The following is an 18,646-nucleotide window of genomic DNA, read 5'->3' on the forward strand; positions in this document are numbered from 1 at the left end:
CATGAAAGACTATGTCTACTATACAGAAAGCCATAGCCCTTAAGAGAACTCAGAAAAATGATTGTACAGATCAGCCCCAAAGGCACAGTCAGAAGGTGTAGGGAGGGGTAAAAACGGACTAGAAGGTAAGTGAGATATAAAGCAGACACCAACTCCAGTTTCTCTTCCTTCGTAAGTCAGTCACAACTCACCTCTGGAGACCTCCAGCCATTCATGTTTCACACTGTAGCGAACCTGGGCCTTTGGGTGGCTTTCAGGAAGATCACAGACTATTACAGCTGTATTTCCCTCATCAACTTCTATCACATGCTGGCCATCGTATTTGAAGTCTTTGAGATCTGTTTAAGAGGATAGCAACAGGATCTGTTAAAAGCTGAACTGCTGGGCTTTACACATGGGAGAAAAGTAAAAGTGGTGGACAATGTAAGTAGATTAAAAAGAATCACAAGGGAGGGGGGTGCTCAAGGATTTGCATTTATTACAAACTGAGGAAGCTTATATCCTTTCCATGAGATTATATCACAATCTCATGTACTGTTGAAAAACTCCAAGAACCATAGCATATGCAGGTGTCTGAAATATCACCATTTCTTATGCCCCAAGTGCTCATTCTTTCCTAACCTCCTGATTCTAAACCTAGAAATAAAGGACAAACTGCATGCTGGAAGGTAATATGGGGTTCTAAGCTCTCCATTTCCTTTGCAATACTGTACTATTGTGGAGTGCTCACTTGTAAGAAGTGCAGGCGGACAAGAGGAGGGTACTTAATCTTCCCTCTCTCCACTCCTACCCTCCACATTCAGTCCAGCAAATTCCCCTACAAAATGTCAAGTTTTAAATATTTTTCTTTAGCTGGGCTCCACAACAAGCCTAGGCAGGAGAAACATGGCCTGGGTGGGATGTTTTCAGGAGAGAAATTGGATGCACAGGAGGAGTTACGCCACACTGCCATCTGTCTTCCAATCTCCCCTTTGCAAATAGCTCCAATATTCTCAACACCTTGACAATATGTGGGTAGGACGACGCTTTTGCCAATGTGACACCTAGTTCACTGATATCAATAGGATTTACATGCAAGTATGCTTGAGAGTGCAGCCTTTGTGTCTCCAGGAGTCATTTGGGGAGTTTCCTGTAGGCATGGTCCTGTTTTCATGGTGTACAATGGATGTACGTATGCAGTTGCTGGGCAAAGGCAGTATGCCACTAAGCAAATCATAATGCCTCTGGATTGATTGATTGATTGATTTACTTTTAATTGAAACAGATTGAACAGCCCAACTGATTTTTTACTTGTCATCTTCTGTTTTCTTTATTCTTATAACTATCTAATTTCTCTGCCACATCAAACAGGAGTGTAGACTAGAGCTGATCTCTATTTTAAAAAGGTCAGCATAATTCTTGAAATTATCCATTATGACCATATGATTTCCAAATACACTGCTTTGCAATATATTATCTAGTGAAGCCCTTTTAGCACCCAAACACACATACACAAACAATCGATTTGGAATGGGGAGCTATGTGCTGGCAGAGTGATGCTAGTGTCACTCTATAGGTGGAGGCTGACACAGCTGTTCTGGCCTGGGCAGTGAGAGACCTCCATTCCTTACAACCTACCCCGCAACAAGGCAAATCAGGCGGTTCAATTCTGCCCTAAACTGCTAGTGTGGGAAGCAATCTAGGATATTCCAAAAAAACTTAGCCCACTACGGCAAACCCCCCGGAACAGATAATTAGTTATCAAAACAAACTGAGACTTTTATGAAGGAGGAGTCAGTTTCAAAGTGTATTACCATAACCATAATAAACAAGCTTAAAACTTCATTGTTGTTCAAAACAGAAACCCGTATCAACAGGGAACAGTTATTCAGCTTTGTATGTTTGTAATCAAATTGTAATTGTTGAGAATACTTGTCCTAATGTTCTACTGTTATGGACCATGAGAAAAAGAGAAATATAATGGGTTTTCAGATATATTTGCAAAATTAACATTAGAGAGCAAGAGAGAGAGAGAAAGGTTTCTTATTGAGGTCTACTTTGTCTGCTAAACTGGTTGGCTGCGCTATGCTCTGGGCTCTTAGGAGCAAAACAACCAACAAAGAGGTCCTTTAAAAGTGAGAATGAGTATACCAGATCAAGAGGGATGGATCAAGTTTCATCGGAGAAGGTATTTGACGTGACACCTGCCTTTGCTTGCCTGCCTGCCAGTACATTTGAGAAATCCATTAGGAGGGAATGTTTGCACAAGTTCTCACCACAACCAGCCAAAAAACCCCCAACAACCTCAGCCTTCCTTCTTCCTCTCTTCCCTGCTGTTTTCTCTATTACTGCGTCTGAACACTTCTTAACCATCTGCACAGGATTTCAAGAATCAGGTGCCCAAAACTGAAACCTCTCATGAAGTTGTCATATAATAACAACTTTCTATCTCACTGGTTCTTGCTCTAGTAAACCCCTTTCCTTATCTAGCAAAACAGAATAGTATCTCAGAGATACAATGCCATCTTTACCAAGGACTTACAATGCAAAGTTCCGTGGGGCAATGCAATGAGGGCCTGAGTGACCTACATATAATGGTTGGTGAATTACCGTATATACTCAAGTATAAGCCGACCCAAATATAAGCTGAGGCACCTAATTTTAGCACAAAAAAATTGGGAAAACTTATTGACTCGAGTATAAGCCGGTTCACCACACCACAAACCTGGTGGTGGTGGCAGCAGCAGCGGAGGAAGGACAAGAAGCCCGAAAGGTCCCTCCGCCGCCACCTCTGCTGCTCACAAGAGCAGGCATAGGAGCCACGATTGGGAGAGGCACAGCACAGTGCAATGCCTCTCCCAACCATGGCTCCTGTGCCTGCCCTTGAAAGAGGCGGGCGGCAGCAGTGGGACCAGCGGCAAGAAAGGGCTCCTTTGGGGCCACTCGTCTCTCTGCCGCTGCTGCCCACCTCACTCAAGTATAAGCCGAGGGGGCTTTTTCAGCGTAAAAAATGTGCTGAAAAAGTCAGCTTATAAGTCAAGTATATACGGTACTACCCCAGTGCAGCAGCAGGGTGTATGCACACAACTGTGGGCAAGGACCTCTCTGCACATTCATTTGAGGAATAAAGGACTGATTCTGATCTAGAGGCTGTAAGTTTGGAAGGCGATACGAATTCAAGAATTTTGAGAAACAATGTAGTAAGTAGAAAGAAACAGCTCTGTGCTGCATCATGCCCTGCTCTAAAAACACGTTTGCTAGGTCCAAAGGCTAAAAGGACTCCTTAACATCAAGAAATTAGTTAAACTGAAGCAAAAATATCACAAGATATAGATATCAAGTATTCCTTCACTGAAGCGCTGCAATAAGAAAAGCTGCACCAGTACCCCTTACTGCACCAGTTCTTAATTTAAACCTTCACCTGAAAACTACAAATAAGCCCTTCATTTTCATAAGACTGGAGTCTGGGATTTTTGCCTGCAAAGTTTGTGATTTGGTAGCCTAGGATTCCTGACTTCTTTTCATATGACCCGTGCTAGTGAGAGGGTGTGCTGTCTACAGTTGGACTGGATCAATGCAAGTATTCAGGCAGCCGGGACAGCAAAAACTAGAACAGCCTGTGAACTGAAAACTATGGCCAAGTCTCTATTGGCAGACTGGAAGAGTGGAAAAATATGTTTTCTTTCTCTGGGATTTATACCAGCTCTCCAACAGCAAAAGACAGCTCTGGCTCCAAGGTTCTCCCACCCACGCTTATGGAAAAGTGACATGAAATTTCTCAAACAGGCTAATTAAAGCAAGATTGCTTCAAAAACATTTTTAAATAAAAAACAGCTCCCTTGGCAGCACGGCAAAAAGCCTCCCCAAATGAAAAACGTATTAGCTGTCAGGAGAATATTTCCGTGCTAGTGCCTGGATTCAAGAAGGGAAGGAGGGGAGAGACTTAACAAAGACATAAAAATGATTTGCAGCAAACATGTTTAATGCTTCAGGAATGTCTTGGCATCATGCAACTAAAATAATAATAATAAAAGTAAAAAGAAGGTGTAAAGGAGTGAACTTCAGAAAAGTGATTAATTCTTTAAAGGCAGGCTGGGGAGGGAGAGCCATGTTTCCACTGGGTATTGCAGACAGATGGGAGGTTAATTCTTCACTCCCAAGATATCGATGGGACAAAAATTAAGGAGAGAGTGGTGCTGACTTTATTTTCCCATTTCTCTTTCTCATGGGACAAAATGTTAGGAGACACAGAAAACGGTGGTGGGAGAAAAGAGATTTGAAAGCTTGGCTGCTGACATCACACATTTCTCTGATCAACAAAATACAAATAGAATCATGAAAAATTAATGTGCATCCTGGTGGTCCAAATTCATCACAGCCATTTTTGAATCCCAGAGCCAAGGCAAAGGCTCCAAAATTACTGGCAAAGAATATGTATGCACAAAAGCAGATCCAGAGCTTTAAACAAAAAACAGCCAAAGTCGTCTCAGCCAATGAGCAGAGAAAGAACAGCCCAACACTTCTGCAAGCCAAGCCATTGGGGAACAACTTTCTTTGCAGATGGAATATAAAACATTGTCTGCTATTACAAGGTTTGCTTGTAGAAGAAAGAAGCAACCCAAGCTCAGTTTCACAAGGGTAAGAATGGCTTTTTCATAATAAAAAAGAACCATGACTTATCTTCTGAAATTAATTTTCATCTCTGATACCTTTTTTACTTGTCACTTTATTTTCCCCATGCCCTCAAATTCCCCAACAGGAAAACAGAGAAAATTAATCTCTGATCTATAGGAATATCCTATATCCACATCAATATTCTGTCACTTTTATTATACAGTGGTACCTCGGGTTACAGACACTTCAGGTTACAGACTCCGCTAACCCAGAAATAGTACCTCGGGTTAAGAACTTTGCTTCAGGATGAGAACAGAAATCGTGCGGCGGTGGTGCGGCGGCAGCGGGAGGCCCCATTAGCTAAAGTGGTACCTCAGATTAAGAACAGTTTCAGGTTAAGAACGGACATCTGGAACGAATTAAGTTCTTAACCTGAGGTACCACTGTATTGGTCCAACTTGGTAGAGTATGCCTGCATCTTTAAACAGTAATATGGTGTAACAGGGATATTCACACATTCAAGATTTGCCAGCTACATCATGTGCAGTTTGTAATGCACAGAAAGCTTATTTCACTTGTGGCTCTCCATACATGTGGGGGGAAATGTAGCCACCTCACTTGTCATGGGATATGTTGCTAATATTAAGTATACCGTCTAACTGCTCATCTGAAACACACGAAACAAGCACAGGTCTATGTCCTCTTGGCCTTCAACTGTCTCTTGAGAAAGCAAGTTGTAATTGTATAGGCCTGGTTCACACTTAAAACCATAGTTGAGAGAAAATTATGGCTTAATGTGTACACACAGCAACATGAATGCTGCAAGTGGACTCTGCTCTGCACACTGCAGCACAAGAGGGAAAACAAGCCACTGTCTGGCTTGTCGAAGTGGCCAAACCCAGTATCATGGTTTATATCTCCTAAACAGACTACAAGCAGTAAGTCAAGAACAAAGCTTGGTTACTATTCATAGTTTGTTTGGAGAAAAACAAAACACAAGCATGGGTTTGGACGTCACAACAAGCCAGACTCTGGCTTATTTACATACAGCACAGTAGCAGGGGAGCAGAGCAAGAACCTTCCAGCAGCGTGCACTAGCCCACTCTGCATTCATATTAAACTATACACAAAAAACAAACTATGATCTAATGTGCCGTGCAAACAGGGTCATAGTAAATTATAGCAACAGCTCCACTTTTTTTTGGAAGAGTTGTATGACAGAGTCTAGCCTTCACTGCACCTGTAATTTTAAGATAGAAAACCCCCCAAAACCCTGAGCCTTTCCCCAATACAATTCCAAACTATATAGGCTGAAGAAAAACATTTTACCTTGCATCATGGGATGTTAGGTGCTGGATAGGTGGTCTACCTATCAAAATAGTTTGTGGGGATTGGGGGAGTAGATCAATATCTTGCCCACCTGCCATATCCAGTTTCCCACACTTTAGCTAGATGATAAAACTGCCTGTAATTACTACTGCATATTGGCAAGAGACTTTATAACTCAGCTTCAGGATTTTTGTTTGGTTGTTGGAAGAAGAAGAAGAAGAAGAAGAAGAAGAAGAAGAAGAAGAAGAAGGGGGGGGGGGAGAAGCCAAAGTGAAGAAAACAGATATACAACAAAAAGGAGTAGTGTGTTATTACGAGCTTTGGAGTAAAACAGAGCAATCGTAAAGAAAAACTGCCAGCCACTACACTGATGTTGCTTGGAACTTGAAATCTGTGTTCTATATATAAGAAGCCAAGGAGCTCTTAAACTGAACTGAAATGTAAAATTAAGAACATCTGCTGTCAGTTTGCCTTCGGTCCCAGATAACATATTGCTTTAAACTGGCACTGTTCTTTACTTAGTTAGTTGCCATCCATCTTGCCCAAATTTGGTGATTTTTGCAAAGTTTGTCCCCAGTTTCTGAAGGACTCAAATCCCACGATGGATAACATTAGGCAGAAGAAAATGTACTAGACAGAAAGAAGTGCTCCTGGGGGGAAATAAATTAAAAATAATTAAAATGACCAAATCTCCAAATATATTATTACATCAAATTCAGCAAAGGATTACTGTGGAAAGATGCAAGTTCAGGAAAAGAAAATGACTAAAAGCCTCTTTTAATGCAAAGCAGAATATGATATGTTTCACTGGTAATCCACATTTAAGCTACAGGAATACAGAATGGTGGAGCACTTTGCCTGGCTTCCATTAAACTCTGGTTGCATTGCTAACTCACTTCATATACAACGTAAGCAAACCTCTTCGAGTTGAAATGGCTATAATAGCGTAGAACAAAGAATATCTGAGAGAAGAGCCACATCCTACTGCAGATGTTTAAACTGTGCAATCATGCTGGTCCTACAAGTCCATGTAGCCCAGCAGCAACCAGCACAGAGATTGGTGCCTTGAACATTAGGCGACTGAGACTCTTGATACACCCACAAAACATCATGGGCCAGATTCTGCTAAGTCATTATGCAATGGAAGTGATCACAGAGACCCTCTAGTGCAGGGCTGTCCAACAGGTTGATGGTGATCTACTGGTCGATTGTGGGATGCCCCTGGTCAATTGTGGGATCCTCCCCCGCCCCCAAAAAAGCTGAACAACCTTGGCTTCCCTAAGTTTTTTTATAGTGGTTGTAGATCGCAGTCTCTTGGAAGTTGGACAGCCCTGCTCTACTGCAACAAGACTTCCACCCCTTCTCTGAGCCCTCCTCAAATCTGTAAGAAAACTCCCAGCATGTCAGCATGTCATGAAGGAGAGGGGAGATCCTCCCATCTGGCAAACAGAAATGCTTGCACTGACGGGATGATCACCTTAGCAAGATGTTGAATTCCACCCCATGTAAGTTCACAGTTCCATTATCTCCACCTTTCTTACATACCTAAAACATATCCTCCTTCTGTTCTCAGCTTCTGTGTTCCTGTGCCACTGTCACAAATGTACTTTACGTGTACTTGTATACGTGCAGCCTCTCCCCCGCTGTCTATTGTAAACCCACATCCCCATATGCAAAGATGTGCATAGCCGCCACATCTTTCAGACATCCTTCCCTACCTTGCATATATACATATTCTATCCAGCCTTCCAAACTTGTGTATCACATATTCCATTTATCTCCTCACACATCTACTATCACCATTATATAAATCCAGGAACAGTCCTATGTTTTCATTTCCTTCTCTCCCTCGCTGTAATTCTACCCTGGAAATTCTTAGAGGGTGAAAATGGCTTTTCAACATGGAGCCAACAGCTGTATCAAGGGACTTATCAGATTAGAGGCCCTGACAGAAGCAAAATGAAAAATGAGGTTTTTTGTTGTTGAAAAGACAGCTGCCAATGCCCCCAGGTCCCCACAGGTGCCTCTGTGCAAGGGTCACTGCCCACTGCCACTTGGCAAAAAGCGAACACCCAGGTGTCCAGCTCCAGCTGAAGGCTGCTTTGATAGCTTAATATTCAGCATGGAGCACACAAATGAAAACGAAGGATGCTTCACAAAACTGTAGATTTTTTTAGGTAATACTCAAGAGAATTTTGTTTACAAAGCAGACAGCCTCTTCTTCTTCTTTGAATTCTTCATATACAATGCTAAGTTCACCTGGTGTTAATTAGAACAGCCAGCTGTTCTTGCTTGTGCTGAAACTGCCCCTCTTTCATTATATTAGCAAATATGCTAGTTACGTATTTACTGAATTCCACATTTTTTATCATCGTTTTTCTTGCCTCATCTTGCCACAATTTCAGTTTTGAGAGGTGTCTGCTGATAAGAATTATATGCTGAAATTCAATATTGTGCTGTGTTGAACGTTCCATTCACACAAACATTGCAGCTTGCCGGACCCCCCTCCCTCCCGCCATAGGCTGTTCTGGGGGTTCTCACAACTTGCCACCAGAGCCCATTCTAGAGAGCACATAGAGGAAGAGAGGGAAGCCCTACTGTGCAAGTGGAAGGCCTTGCACAGGGCTTCTGCTGACAGGGTTTGTTACGTGAATATGGCCAGTTTTAAACAGGGTTCTTCCCAATCTAGCTAGCTGGAGGCAGCAAAAGATCCATTTCAGAAGGAGGGACATTGCATTGAAAATACTGTTGGAGAGAATCCTTCTGTACTTTGGCTACAATGAACCCTTCTAGCGTTCCATTTGTGTGTTTAGTTTGGGGGTCTTTTATTCCAATTTTTGCTCAGAGGCAAAAAACAACTAGGATTCAAGCAACACTGAATACAACAAATGTAGAGTGTTGCATTAGTCAGGAGGGTACAGATTAGGTCAGTTCACTTTGGAATATGAAGCGAATGATTTCTCAAGCATCCCTAACCTTGTGCACAGGATTTCCTATGCAACCATCAGAGTCAGAAACAGGTAGTATTTATCAGAGAATGCCAGTTCACGTGCAACATTTTCCCTTCATGAATAATATAACTGCAACAAATAAAAGATGTACACTGCCATGTGTGAAGATTATTTTCCTGTATTTATCTTTGCTTGGGAGCGGCTGCATACATTCACTAGCTAATATGAGCAACTGCAACTCTATTGTTGCTTTAACAAGTCTACCATTTCCATATTTCCTTCCCTCTGTCAAGGACTATATAACAATAGTCAATTTATCTCTACGTTTAAAAAAATCTGCTAAAGGAATTAACTGCTAGTCTCAACTAGTTCTCCAAAGTAGCCTGAGCAGGGACCAGCTCAAGGGTGTCAATCAACATCTCTGCACTAAAGGCAGGCATATCCCAAGGCTAAAGTTCAGCTGCCAACATGTCAAAAATATTGGCAGGGATAATCCCATTCAGACATGGTGCCTTTGGGAAACAGGAAGGGCGATGTGTAAACCTCATAAGAAACCTTAACTGTCACCAAAGAGACAGAGATATAGTCTCTAACATACCTTCCAAGACCCAAAGGAGGAATTTTTTTTTTAAAAAAAAGGAGGGGAGGAATCCTGAATAAGGATTCTTTTGGATCCATCTTTGTTTGACAATCAGGGATGTCTGCCCACATCCCTTTTCTCTTTTTATGTGTCCCTCTGCTTCTCTCTTTCCACAATGGGCCCAGATACCTACTCTGAATACCTCTGAACAACCTCCATTGGGCTTGAATTGCAACTTCTTTCTCAGCTAAGCCCCAACAGACTCCTCAATTTTTTTGAAACTTCTCCACCACATACTGCTCTAGGGCATCCTCAGGGTTCCTACAGCGTACTGCTCTCCTTGCCTATCTTCTGCATCCAGAAGTATACTTCACCTTTCAAACTAACAGTTTCCAAGGCAGCTTGCATCAAAACCAAGCCCTTGTTGCTCTGGCCAGTGGCAGAGATAAGGGTGACTTTTCCCTCACTTGTGCAATCCCAAGGGAAATGGCAGGCTTCATTCTCCTGGTGCAGGAGAGCAGGTTCTTGCAGCTACTCATTCTCTGGTTGATGGCTGGGGCTAGGCTAGTCTTGCCCTTTCCAAGGTGTCACTTTCCTTGGAGCGCTGGGGCCAGAGGCCAGTGCTCTTTCCCTTTACACCTTTAGTCTCAATGACTCCAGCATCCTTCCCCGAAAGAACAAACACAAGAAGTTGTCTTATACCAAGTCAGATTGTTGGTCCACCTATCTCAGAATTGTCTACAGTGAAAGTGGCTCTCCAGGATTTTGACTGGATTCTTTCCAAGATACCAGGGACTGAATATGCAACCTTTTGCATGCAAAGCATGTACTTTGCCACTAAACCTTGCGTCACATAAGCCCACCTTTCTGCTGCCTACCTGTCCAGCTCTCTCAGTATCTAAGAGGCATTTTGCCTATTTGTGTTCATGGCCTTCTCTCAACAGCACGTGGAGCAAATGTTCAGCATCTAGCATACAACAGAAATTGGATGGGCATCTTTTGAACAGAGATCTTTTGAATATCTCTGTGTTTACAAATGATAAGACATAATAGATCTTCTTGCATATTATGTAGCTTATCATATTCAGTCTGTCAGTGTTCACTTCATACATGTAGGGAATAAAGTTAGCAGTTGTGCCTCTTCCTTTCATACACAAAAGAGAAAATATTGTGATTATCTTTCATTTAAGCAAATTTCGTTTTATGCAAAACAACAAATGAACAAACACTCAGGATAACAACCTGTAACATACAGAATCTTCACTAACAATTCAACATAAGCATACTGGCTATATGGTTACACAGTGAATCAACTCTTTCCTGTCAACCTGGTTTGAAATGGCACATGATCTAACAATGTGCAAATTTAAGCAGGCTGAAGGGAAGGGGGAAATCCAGTTGGCCCTACAAGTCCTCCAGCAAGTTAATGTGACTCTGTCCTTAGTGTTATTTCAGTCAGTTATCAAAGCCTCTAGCCTAATTTTAGTAGGGGTTCCTTCGGTGCCCATGTTATGATGGTGCACACTGCTGAAAAATTCTCACTCCACTCCTCTCCGGGTAGTATTGCTGCCCAACACTGGGAAACAACTAGAATATGGCTTGTGGTGATGTCTGAACCCAGGTTGTGGTTTGTTTCCCATAAGCAAACCACAAGCACCAAACCAAGAGCAAACCTTGGTTACTCCTCATGGTCTGGATTCAAATGTCATGACAAGCCAGACTCTTGAGTTGTTTCTTAGTGGTATGGTGGCAGCAAGGGAGGACTGGGGCATGAACCATTTAGCTGCATGCCTAAGCACACTGCACATTCAATCACAGCTTGTTTTTAACTATGGCTTAATGTAGCATGCAAGCAGGATTGGCGAGTCTTGGAGTTTTCCAGTAAATATGTATGGAAGTTTAGCCCGTATCAATGGGCTCAAATTCAAAGTGACTTGGTGGAAAATTTTATGTGCCTCCAATTCACATAAGCTCTAGAAAAACAGGTGCTACTTCCTCGTCTGTGTACACTGGAAACTTTGAATCTGGACATCTGACATCACGTTTTTGGTTGTTACTTTTCTCCACTTTTCTCTAATAACATACATTCCTAATTTAACTATTTCACGTGGAATCTAGGAAAATATGCGTTCTGGGTCTTTTTCCACACTATTTTCACAGTCTACATTTATTATTAGCAAAGAGCATACATTGTGCTGAAATATACCAGCCTCATTTAGTTTTTGCACACAGATTATTTAATAATCACATATTATTCCCAACTATAGCTACTTCTGAAAGTGAATATTGTAAATGGCCTTTTTGTGATGTAACATCACTACTTTGCTGTCTTCTTAATTTTAATTAAAAATGTTTTATTTCAACAGCAACAGTTTACAAAAGCAAGCTGGATCTGTGGACCAGATTTTATGGACATTCAAGGAGATTTACTAGAAGCTCTGCTGTGGAAGCCTGACTCCCCTCATTCACTGAGGCTGGAATGGATAGCCCTCAGCCAGGTAGGCTGAACAATGACCGCTTTGTCCAAATAAAAAACATTTGAGGGAACACTAGAAAGGCCCATAAGCAAAACAACTGTGCTAAGAGGCTGAGCAAGCAGCACTTTCCCAGTCCCTATTAAATGCAAACCATGCTCTGAGTAATCTCATCCACCTTTTCACTCCCCTCCTCTATGAGCCCACAAGCAAAACACAGCCCCCATTCTGCTCTGGAATGCACTCTCCGAAACTTAATCTAACTGCAGAGCTCACTCCAAATCCCCAAAAGGCTTCAACCCAATGGCAGACCCCTCCCATGGAGCCTTGGAGCTGCTGTTCCATTCTCCTTTTCTAACCCGGCCCAACCTAAACATTTCACTTCTGATTAATATCTTGATGACAAGCCAATAATTCTTGGCTTTGAAACAAAACCAGCCCCTGTTTTGCACAAATGTATCTCCTTCAATCTTTTAGAGGCATATCTCCTTTCTCTATTTCCCTCCACGCCCTGTGGTGCCCTGAAGAGGGAACCCTCCTGATACTAGTCAAGACAGGTTACTAGGCAGTTCTGTCCTATGACTCATACACATAATAGCATTTACTTTGTGGGCTTGCCATGTTAGAACTCTTGACTCTTAAACAATGCCAGCATCCCAATCTGAGTATCCTACTTAGTCCTATTTGTGGGAGTGCCTGTGTGAGGTCAGACAAGTACAAGGCGCTCTTCTTCACTCCAAAATGAGGCTTGTTGTGAAGCATATGTGTAACAGTGTTAACCCAGCATGAGGCCAGCATTCACATCCAAAATATATCCTATGTCTGAGAATGAAGGATGCTTAGATCATCTGATTAACACTGAATCAGGCAACTAAAGACAATGCGTTGTACATTGAGGAAAAGAAGCAAAGCTACTCACTAGCTAATGTTACCATGGCTGGAACACTGGCAACAACACCTTCAGGCACACGGGCTATGCACTGGTACCGGCCCACTGTGTCGTTGTTTAAGGAAGCCACGGTAAGCAATCTCTGATCAATATGGATCCCCAGGATGTCATCTGAGTGAAGCAGCTCCTTTCCGTTTAGTCTCCAGGACACATTTACAGTCAAGGGCTCGACCCCACACCTCAAGCTGACCAAGCCACCATACTTCTGGACCACAGAAGCAGGCTGCACGGTGACCTGACGAGATTGACCTGAAAAAGGAGGACAGTTGAGAAATCCTCATGAACACTGGTTTACAAAAGGGAGGTAGATCTACTAACACTGTAGGTACCAGCTATCTACATTCTAATCACATTCACATTGTTTAGGCTTGTCATGCATTAACCATTCTGAACAGAATTCAATAAAAATAGAACAAGATGATACCACAGGTTGAAGGCTATTGGCATTTGGTGGTTGGTTACTTATTAGTAAGATCATAAGAATACATCACATTCAACTGTTGAGAATTCACCTTAGGGATATAGATCTTCATTCTCAACAAGGGCACCATGCTGAGTTAATGTGGCTTTATATGTAGGTAAAGGCATGTTCCATCACACACTACTCTAGCTGCCTTCTCTCTCTCTGTCCGGCCCTCTACTTCAGGAGAGACAGTACACATAGAGAACATTTGTAATACTCTGCTTCCATAGTGAGAGAAGCAAAGTACTGTCCTATGGTGACTAAGTAAAAAAGCAGTACAAAGTGGAATGTAAGAACTGTCTTGCTGAATCAGATCAAAGGACAACATTCTGTTTTTAACAGGGATATACCGTAGCCCTGGAAATCTCATAAAGCAAGAAAGGCCTCTTCTGTTATTTTGTCCCCATCACTTCATGGTTAGAGGTATACCACTTCTGGAATTAGGTGAGTTTGCCATTTGGCTGCTCACCCACAGGCAATTGCTACTCACTCCAGGTGAGCAGCACATTTCATGACTCAGCAATGATTCTCAAATGTTGACTTGGGATTTGAAAGCAGTCGTAAGTGGCTGAAAATAACGCTACAGAAAAATATTAAAGGGAAGGCAGCATTTGAAAGTTGAGAAGTAGGACCAATCCCATAAGCAAAATGGAAATAAAGTTGAGTCCTTGAAAATGCAGCAGCTTTATTAGGGGGAAATGGGGTGTGTGGGGGGGAACACTCACCCAAATTTGCAATGCAACCAGCAGATGCCAAGAGCAAACAGATGATAGCAGTCATTGGTCTTTCCCCCTCTGATATCATGGCCATCCCATGCAGAGGAGTCTGGAGCAAAATATGCCAAGTGAAGGTCCCATAAGCTGCCCCAGAGGACTTAAGGGTGGAAATTCAGCTTCGTGAGGTGCCCTGGATGACAGGGAGATAAGAGATAAAATAGTAGGTTAGTCAAGAGTCAAGAGAATAGTTTTTTTGACACACATCAACACCCAGAGTCAACATTTAGTCCTCAGAGGATGGAATCACAAATTTAAAGGCAAACATGGATAGTTGTGCCTCTTAACCCTAATAAGTGAAGGCGGCATTCCATCTTGCCATGAAGGCAGCTTGAGGTGAAGAAACTAGGTTGTTCAGATCTTATCGCCTCTTTTGCAAGTTTACAAGAGGAAGTCATAAACATGAATGCAGCGCAATGCACATTTATCTTCTCTGATGTCGGCAAATCAATAAATGGTTCAGTACAAGATCCAGAAGGTCTCATAGCCAGAGGGTCAAGAAAACTGCCACAATTATACTGCAAATAGCAGTGTATGATAAAAATGATGAGTATTTAAACAAGTGGACTATTGGTTACTTGAAGTTAGCAGCAGTAATTGCCTCTTGGAACAGCAAATTCATGTAAACTAAGCACATAGAAGCCTATGGATTGTCAATGTGCCAAGCTGCAACTGTACTTAAGCATTCAGTGGAAGAACATAAGCACTGTTCACATTGCACTCATGGTAGTGATCAATATGACTGTTTTTCACCACCACCACACACTCTCTTGCAGTGGATCTTTCATTTGTAGTAAAATTAATATGTGAACAACACAGTCCTGCTTAGCTCCCATTGTATAAACTCTATCCACCACAAATGAAACATCGCAGTGAACTAATGTGCTATTAGGGATATTTTTAGGACATAAAATAAGAACACGTCCAATCAAGTGCAGCTTAAATAGTTTGTTTGCCAAGTTCTGTTACCTCTTTACTTGGCTGTGGTTATAAAAAATATTTTGGTTTAAACAGAAAGACAAATGAATAGATTTCCTCAGCCCCTGGGCTCTTCTTAATACAAACAGATAAAATACAGAGGGGAAAAACAGGAAAAGAAAAGCTTTTTGGGGAGAAATTATGGTAAAAAAAAAGGAGACACAGAAAATTGTCACACAAGGATACACCAGATACTATATAGACACAGTGCTCACATACCACAGTAAGGAATTTAAAAATAAAATAAAACCAGACCAATATAAATGCATCCAGACTCAGGCTAGAATCCTCACCCCACTGACTTCAAAGGCAGTGTCAAATTAGATTTAGACTTTACTTTGAGCATGGTACTGTCAAAGTAAAGCATTTTAAAGTCATTTTAACTCCAAGGGAAGAGATATAAGCCCATGCTTCACTCTTCCATTCAATCAATGGAATTCAATCAATTTAAAATTCTCAACTTTGACTGGACTGCATCCTTCATTATCCCACCAGTAAAGGTGCAACAGGGACAATGGATTAGAGGAAATGAAAAGTAAGAACTTTGTTTTTATAAATTATTTCCCTTCAGGTTAAAAACAATTTCCTGTCCGTGGACTGGGGGCATGGAAGTCACTTTCATTAAATCAACGACTACACTATTGGCAGAGATTAAGGAGGGGGAGAATCAGTTGCATGAGGTGTAAAAGCTAATATCATCAGCGTTACCTATCCCCATGCTGCTCAAAAGTGTGTATATGTGCAAAAATCTGTATACACTGCTGAGAACAAGAAGAGGGATGGAGGAAGAGACAAAGGAAGATTGAGGGAGTCCTATAATGGTAACATTGGCAGCTATAGAGGTGTTTGTTGATTAGAATCTGAAGGTTTTATTGAGGAAATGCTGCCTGCAGCTCCAGACCCCCTGCTGCTTAAATAAGGGCCAGCCAAGCAATTCTTGTTACTACCACACCATCTGAAATTTATGAGGAGGGTCCTAAATGAAAAACAGCCCGTGTTTCAGCTGCTGGGCATGAGCAAGCCTTTTGCTGCAACTTGAGGAATGGATGAAGGACAATGGGGGAAGGGAGAAGGTGTTTGGGGAAAGGAGAAATGAAAAGGGAACTCAGACAGGCAGGCAGAATTGTCAAAGCCTGTAAGGTGGTTTCCTGTCTAAGGGCAACTGCAATTCTGCCAGGTCTTCAGTCAAAGGGATTGACGTATCAAAGTTCTACAAGCTGAGTGAACTGGCCTGTGATGCTATGAGAAGTGATTTGGTAGTAATTCCCACTGAACTTATGAGTAAATAAGGATAGGATCCCACTGCATAAAACACAACCAAGAGTCTGTACTTTTCAGTTTTTGCCCCTGCTTAGTCACAGGTACAATTTAGACAGAAACAAATAGACACTTCAAGGCTACGGCATGGGGGAAGAAGAATGACTACTCCTTTTAACTGTTAATATCTTGCTCGCCTTTGCACTACTTAAGCTGAGAAAAGATGTAAGGGAAGAGTGCACGAGTTATGTATTTTATCGTGCAGGAAAATAAGCAGACATTGCAACACTTCCATTAGGAAAGTCTATGTTTTAAATGGGCTGCCAAACAAGACAGTCTTGACTCTGCCACTTTTGCTCCTGTTGTCAGGTGCCAAAGAGAATCTATTTACGAAGTTGAACTATGTTCCATACTGACCATGTATTGGGCTGGACTGATAAAAAACCCAACCAGAAATGATGTCCCATTCTTGTCATAGAGGCCAGCCAGCAGCAGGATGCTGCAGAGAAGGCATGCCCACAATTAGTCATGTGCTCTCAGCCCATTTCTGAGGGCTGAAAAACGATAGAAAAGAAAGCTTTAAAAAAAAAGTGCAGGCCAAGGATGTAAACCAATCCATTAATCTTCTCCACTTTGGTGACATTTACAGGGAATCTGAGGTGGCAGACCAGTTTATAACATCAGCCCTAGATACGCCACTCTTGAAGACTGATTTTAGAAAAAGGAAAGCCAAGCTAAATACACAATTTAAATGTTGTGAACATCAGACCTCATAAAATGGACATTTTAGGCTTCCCTCTTGATCTGAATATGGTAATCTCTAATTATTTTTTGTTTGCATGAATTAGTTTTGTCTACAGGTATACAAAACAATTAGTCTGCATCATTGCTCATGGTAATTAAGATAAGTGATTATCTGCAAGTCAAGATTTACAGTAGGTCACTTGCAAGTCAACTAAGATTACAGGCTTAATTTCATTTTTTGTTTTAATGGTTGGATCACTATTACTTTTATGCTTTCTTCTATGCTGCTTTGAGCAACTCATTTGTGAAGGGCTGGACTGGGCAATTTTTTAGAAGAACAAAATAATGTACAGTATTTGAAAAAAAAATTTAGCTCATCGATCTCAGTAACACATACATTTCCATATATGTTAAGAACAATAGGTCATGACCATAGGTCAAGTAAGCCCACACAGAATAGTGACACAAATACTTATGGAATAGCTCATTAACTGACCACATTAAGACCAGCTGTTGAATTGCTACTTATGGTTTCTCCTATAGAGGTGAGACTGTGGCTGCATACACACCATACCTTTGAAGCACATTTGCCCCCCCCCAATGAGAATCCTGAGAATTGTAGTCTTACACTACATAGAGTTATAGTTTCCAGCACCCTTAACAAATTATAGTTCCCATGATTCTTTGGGGGAGGGGAAACACGCCTTAAATGTGCTTTAAAGGCATGGTGTGTGCACAGCTTGTGAGTAGTACAATGTGAATCCTTCTTATTGAAAGCTCAAGGTTTATGACATTTAGAGAATTCCCTGAAACTTAAGCCCTATTCAGGTGTTCTCCCTTCTGCAATTACGGTACTCCTGAGTGAAAGGAAAAGTGGGACAACACTTGCTGGCCCTGCCCCTCCATCATGATCCCCTCACCACCTTCCACACTGAAGAGGGAAGGTCTGGTGTAGGGCATCTGCCCAAGCAGAGTTCTGAGTCATGGAGTGAGCCTAAACACATAGAGCAGCCTTCCCAATTCAGTTTCCCCCACCCTCCAATGTGTGGAAGGTGATGAAGGGGACACAACAGTAGGGTCAGAGCCATCTAGCATGGCCCGCTGACACTCCTCATGGAACTATAATTGCATGACGAAGAACACCCAAATAGGGCTTTTGACAACAGCTGTTTCTCAGTAAGAGATCAATGAATAGGTATTGCTGTATTCTTTCACATAACTGCCTTTGAATAAAAATATAATTTTGGGGTTTTCTATGCTTTACAGTTAAGACCACGAATGCATGCTGCTATTGTTAACAATTCTTGAATTTGGTGGGTATTGTAGGACAAAATGTAAAAAGTAACGATGAAGGAGGGGAAGAATGAGATGTGAAAGCTCAGGTGTTTAAAAAAAAAACAGGTGGAAATTCTTATTTTTCCCAGGTCTTCACACCTACTGTATTGCACAATCACAAATCAAAGACATACATTTCTATGAGAATAAACAGCCAAGAGTTTTGTAGCACTTTAAAGGCTTAACACATTTTATTAAGGCATTAGCTTTCATGATGAAG

At 41.7% G+C, this 18,646-nt stretch overlaps 1 protein-coding gene across 4 annotated transcripts in view; it reads right to left on the bottom strand.

Annotated features, from left to right (window-relative positions):
- BOC (BOC cell adhesion associated, oncogene regulated) overlaps positions 1-18,646 on the bottom strand; it is a 67,696-nt gene that overhangs the window by 18,859 nt on the left and 30,191 nt on the right. For all 4 annotated transcript variants that reach the window (XM_028726574.2, XM_028726573.2, XM_028726572.2 and 1 more), the window contains exons 2-4: positions 14,065-14,245; positions 12,847-13,125; positions 192-338 (exon numbers count right to left, since the gene is read on the bottom strand). In XM_028726574.2, coding sequence (XP_028582407.2) covers positions 192-338; positions 12,847-13,125; positions 14,065-14,149 — 511 coding nt within the window. In that variant the 5' untranslated portion in view covers positions 14,150-14,245. The remainder of the gene's footprint in view (positions 1-191; positions 339-12,846; positions 13,126-14,064; positions 14,246-18,646) is intronic.

This window comes from Podarcis muralis, chromosome 4 (assembly GCF_964188315.1).
Source record: "Podarcis muralis chromosome 4, rPodMur119.hap1.1, whole genome shotgun sequence".
In the NCBI taxonomy this organism is placed as follows: Eukaryota; Metazoa; Chordata; class Lepidosauria; order Squamata; family Lacertidae; genus Podarcis; species Podarcis muralis.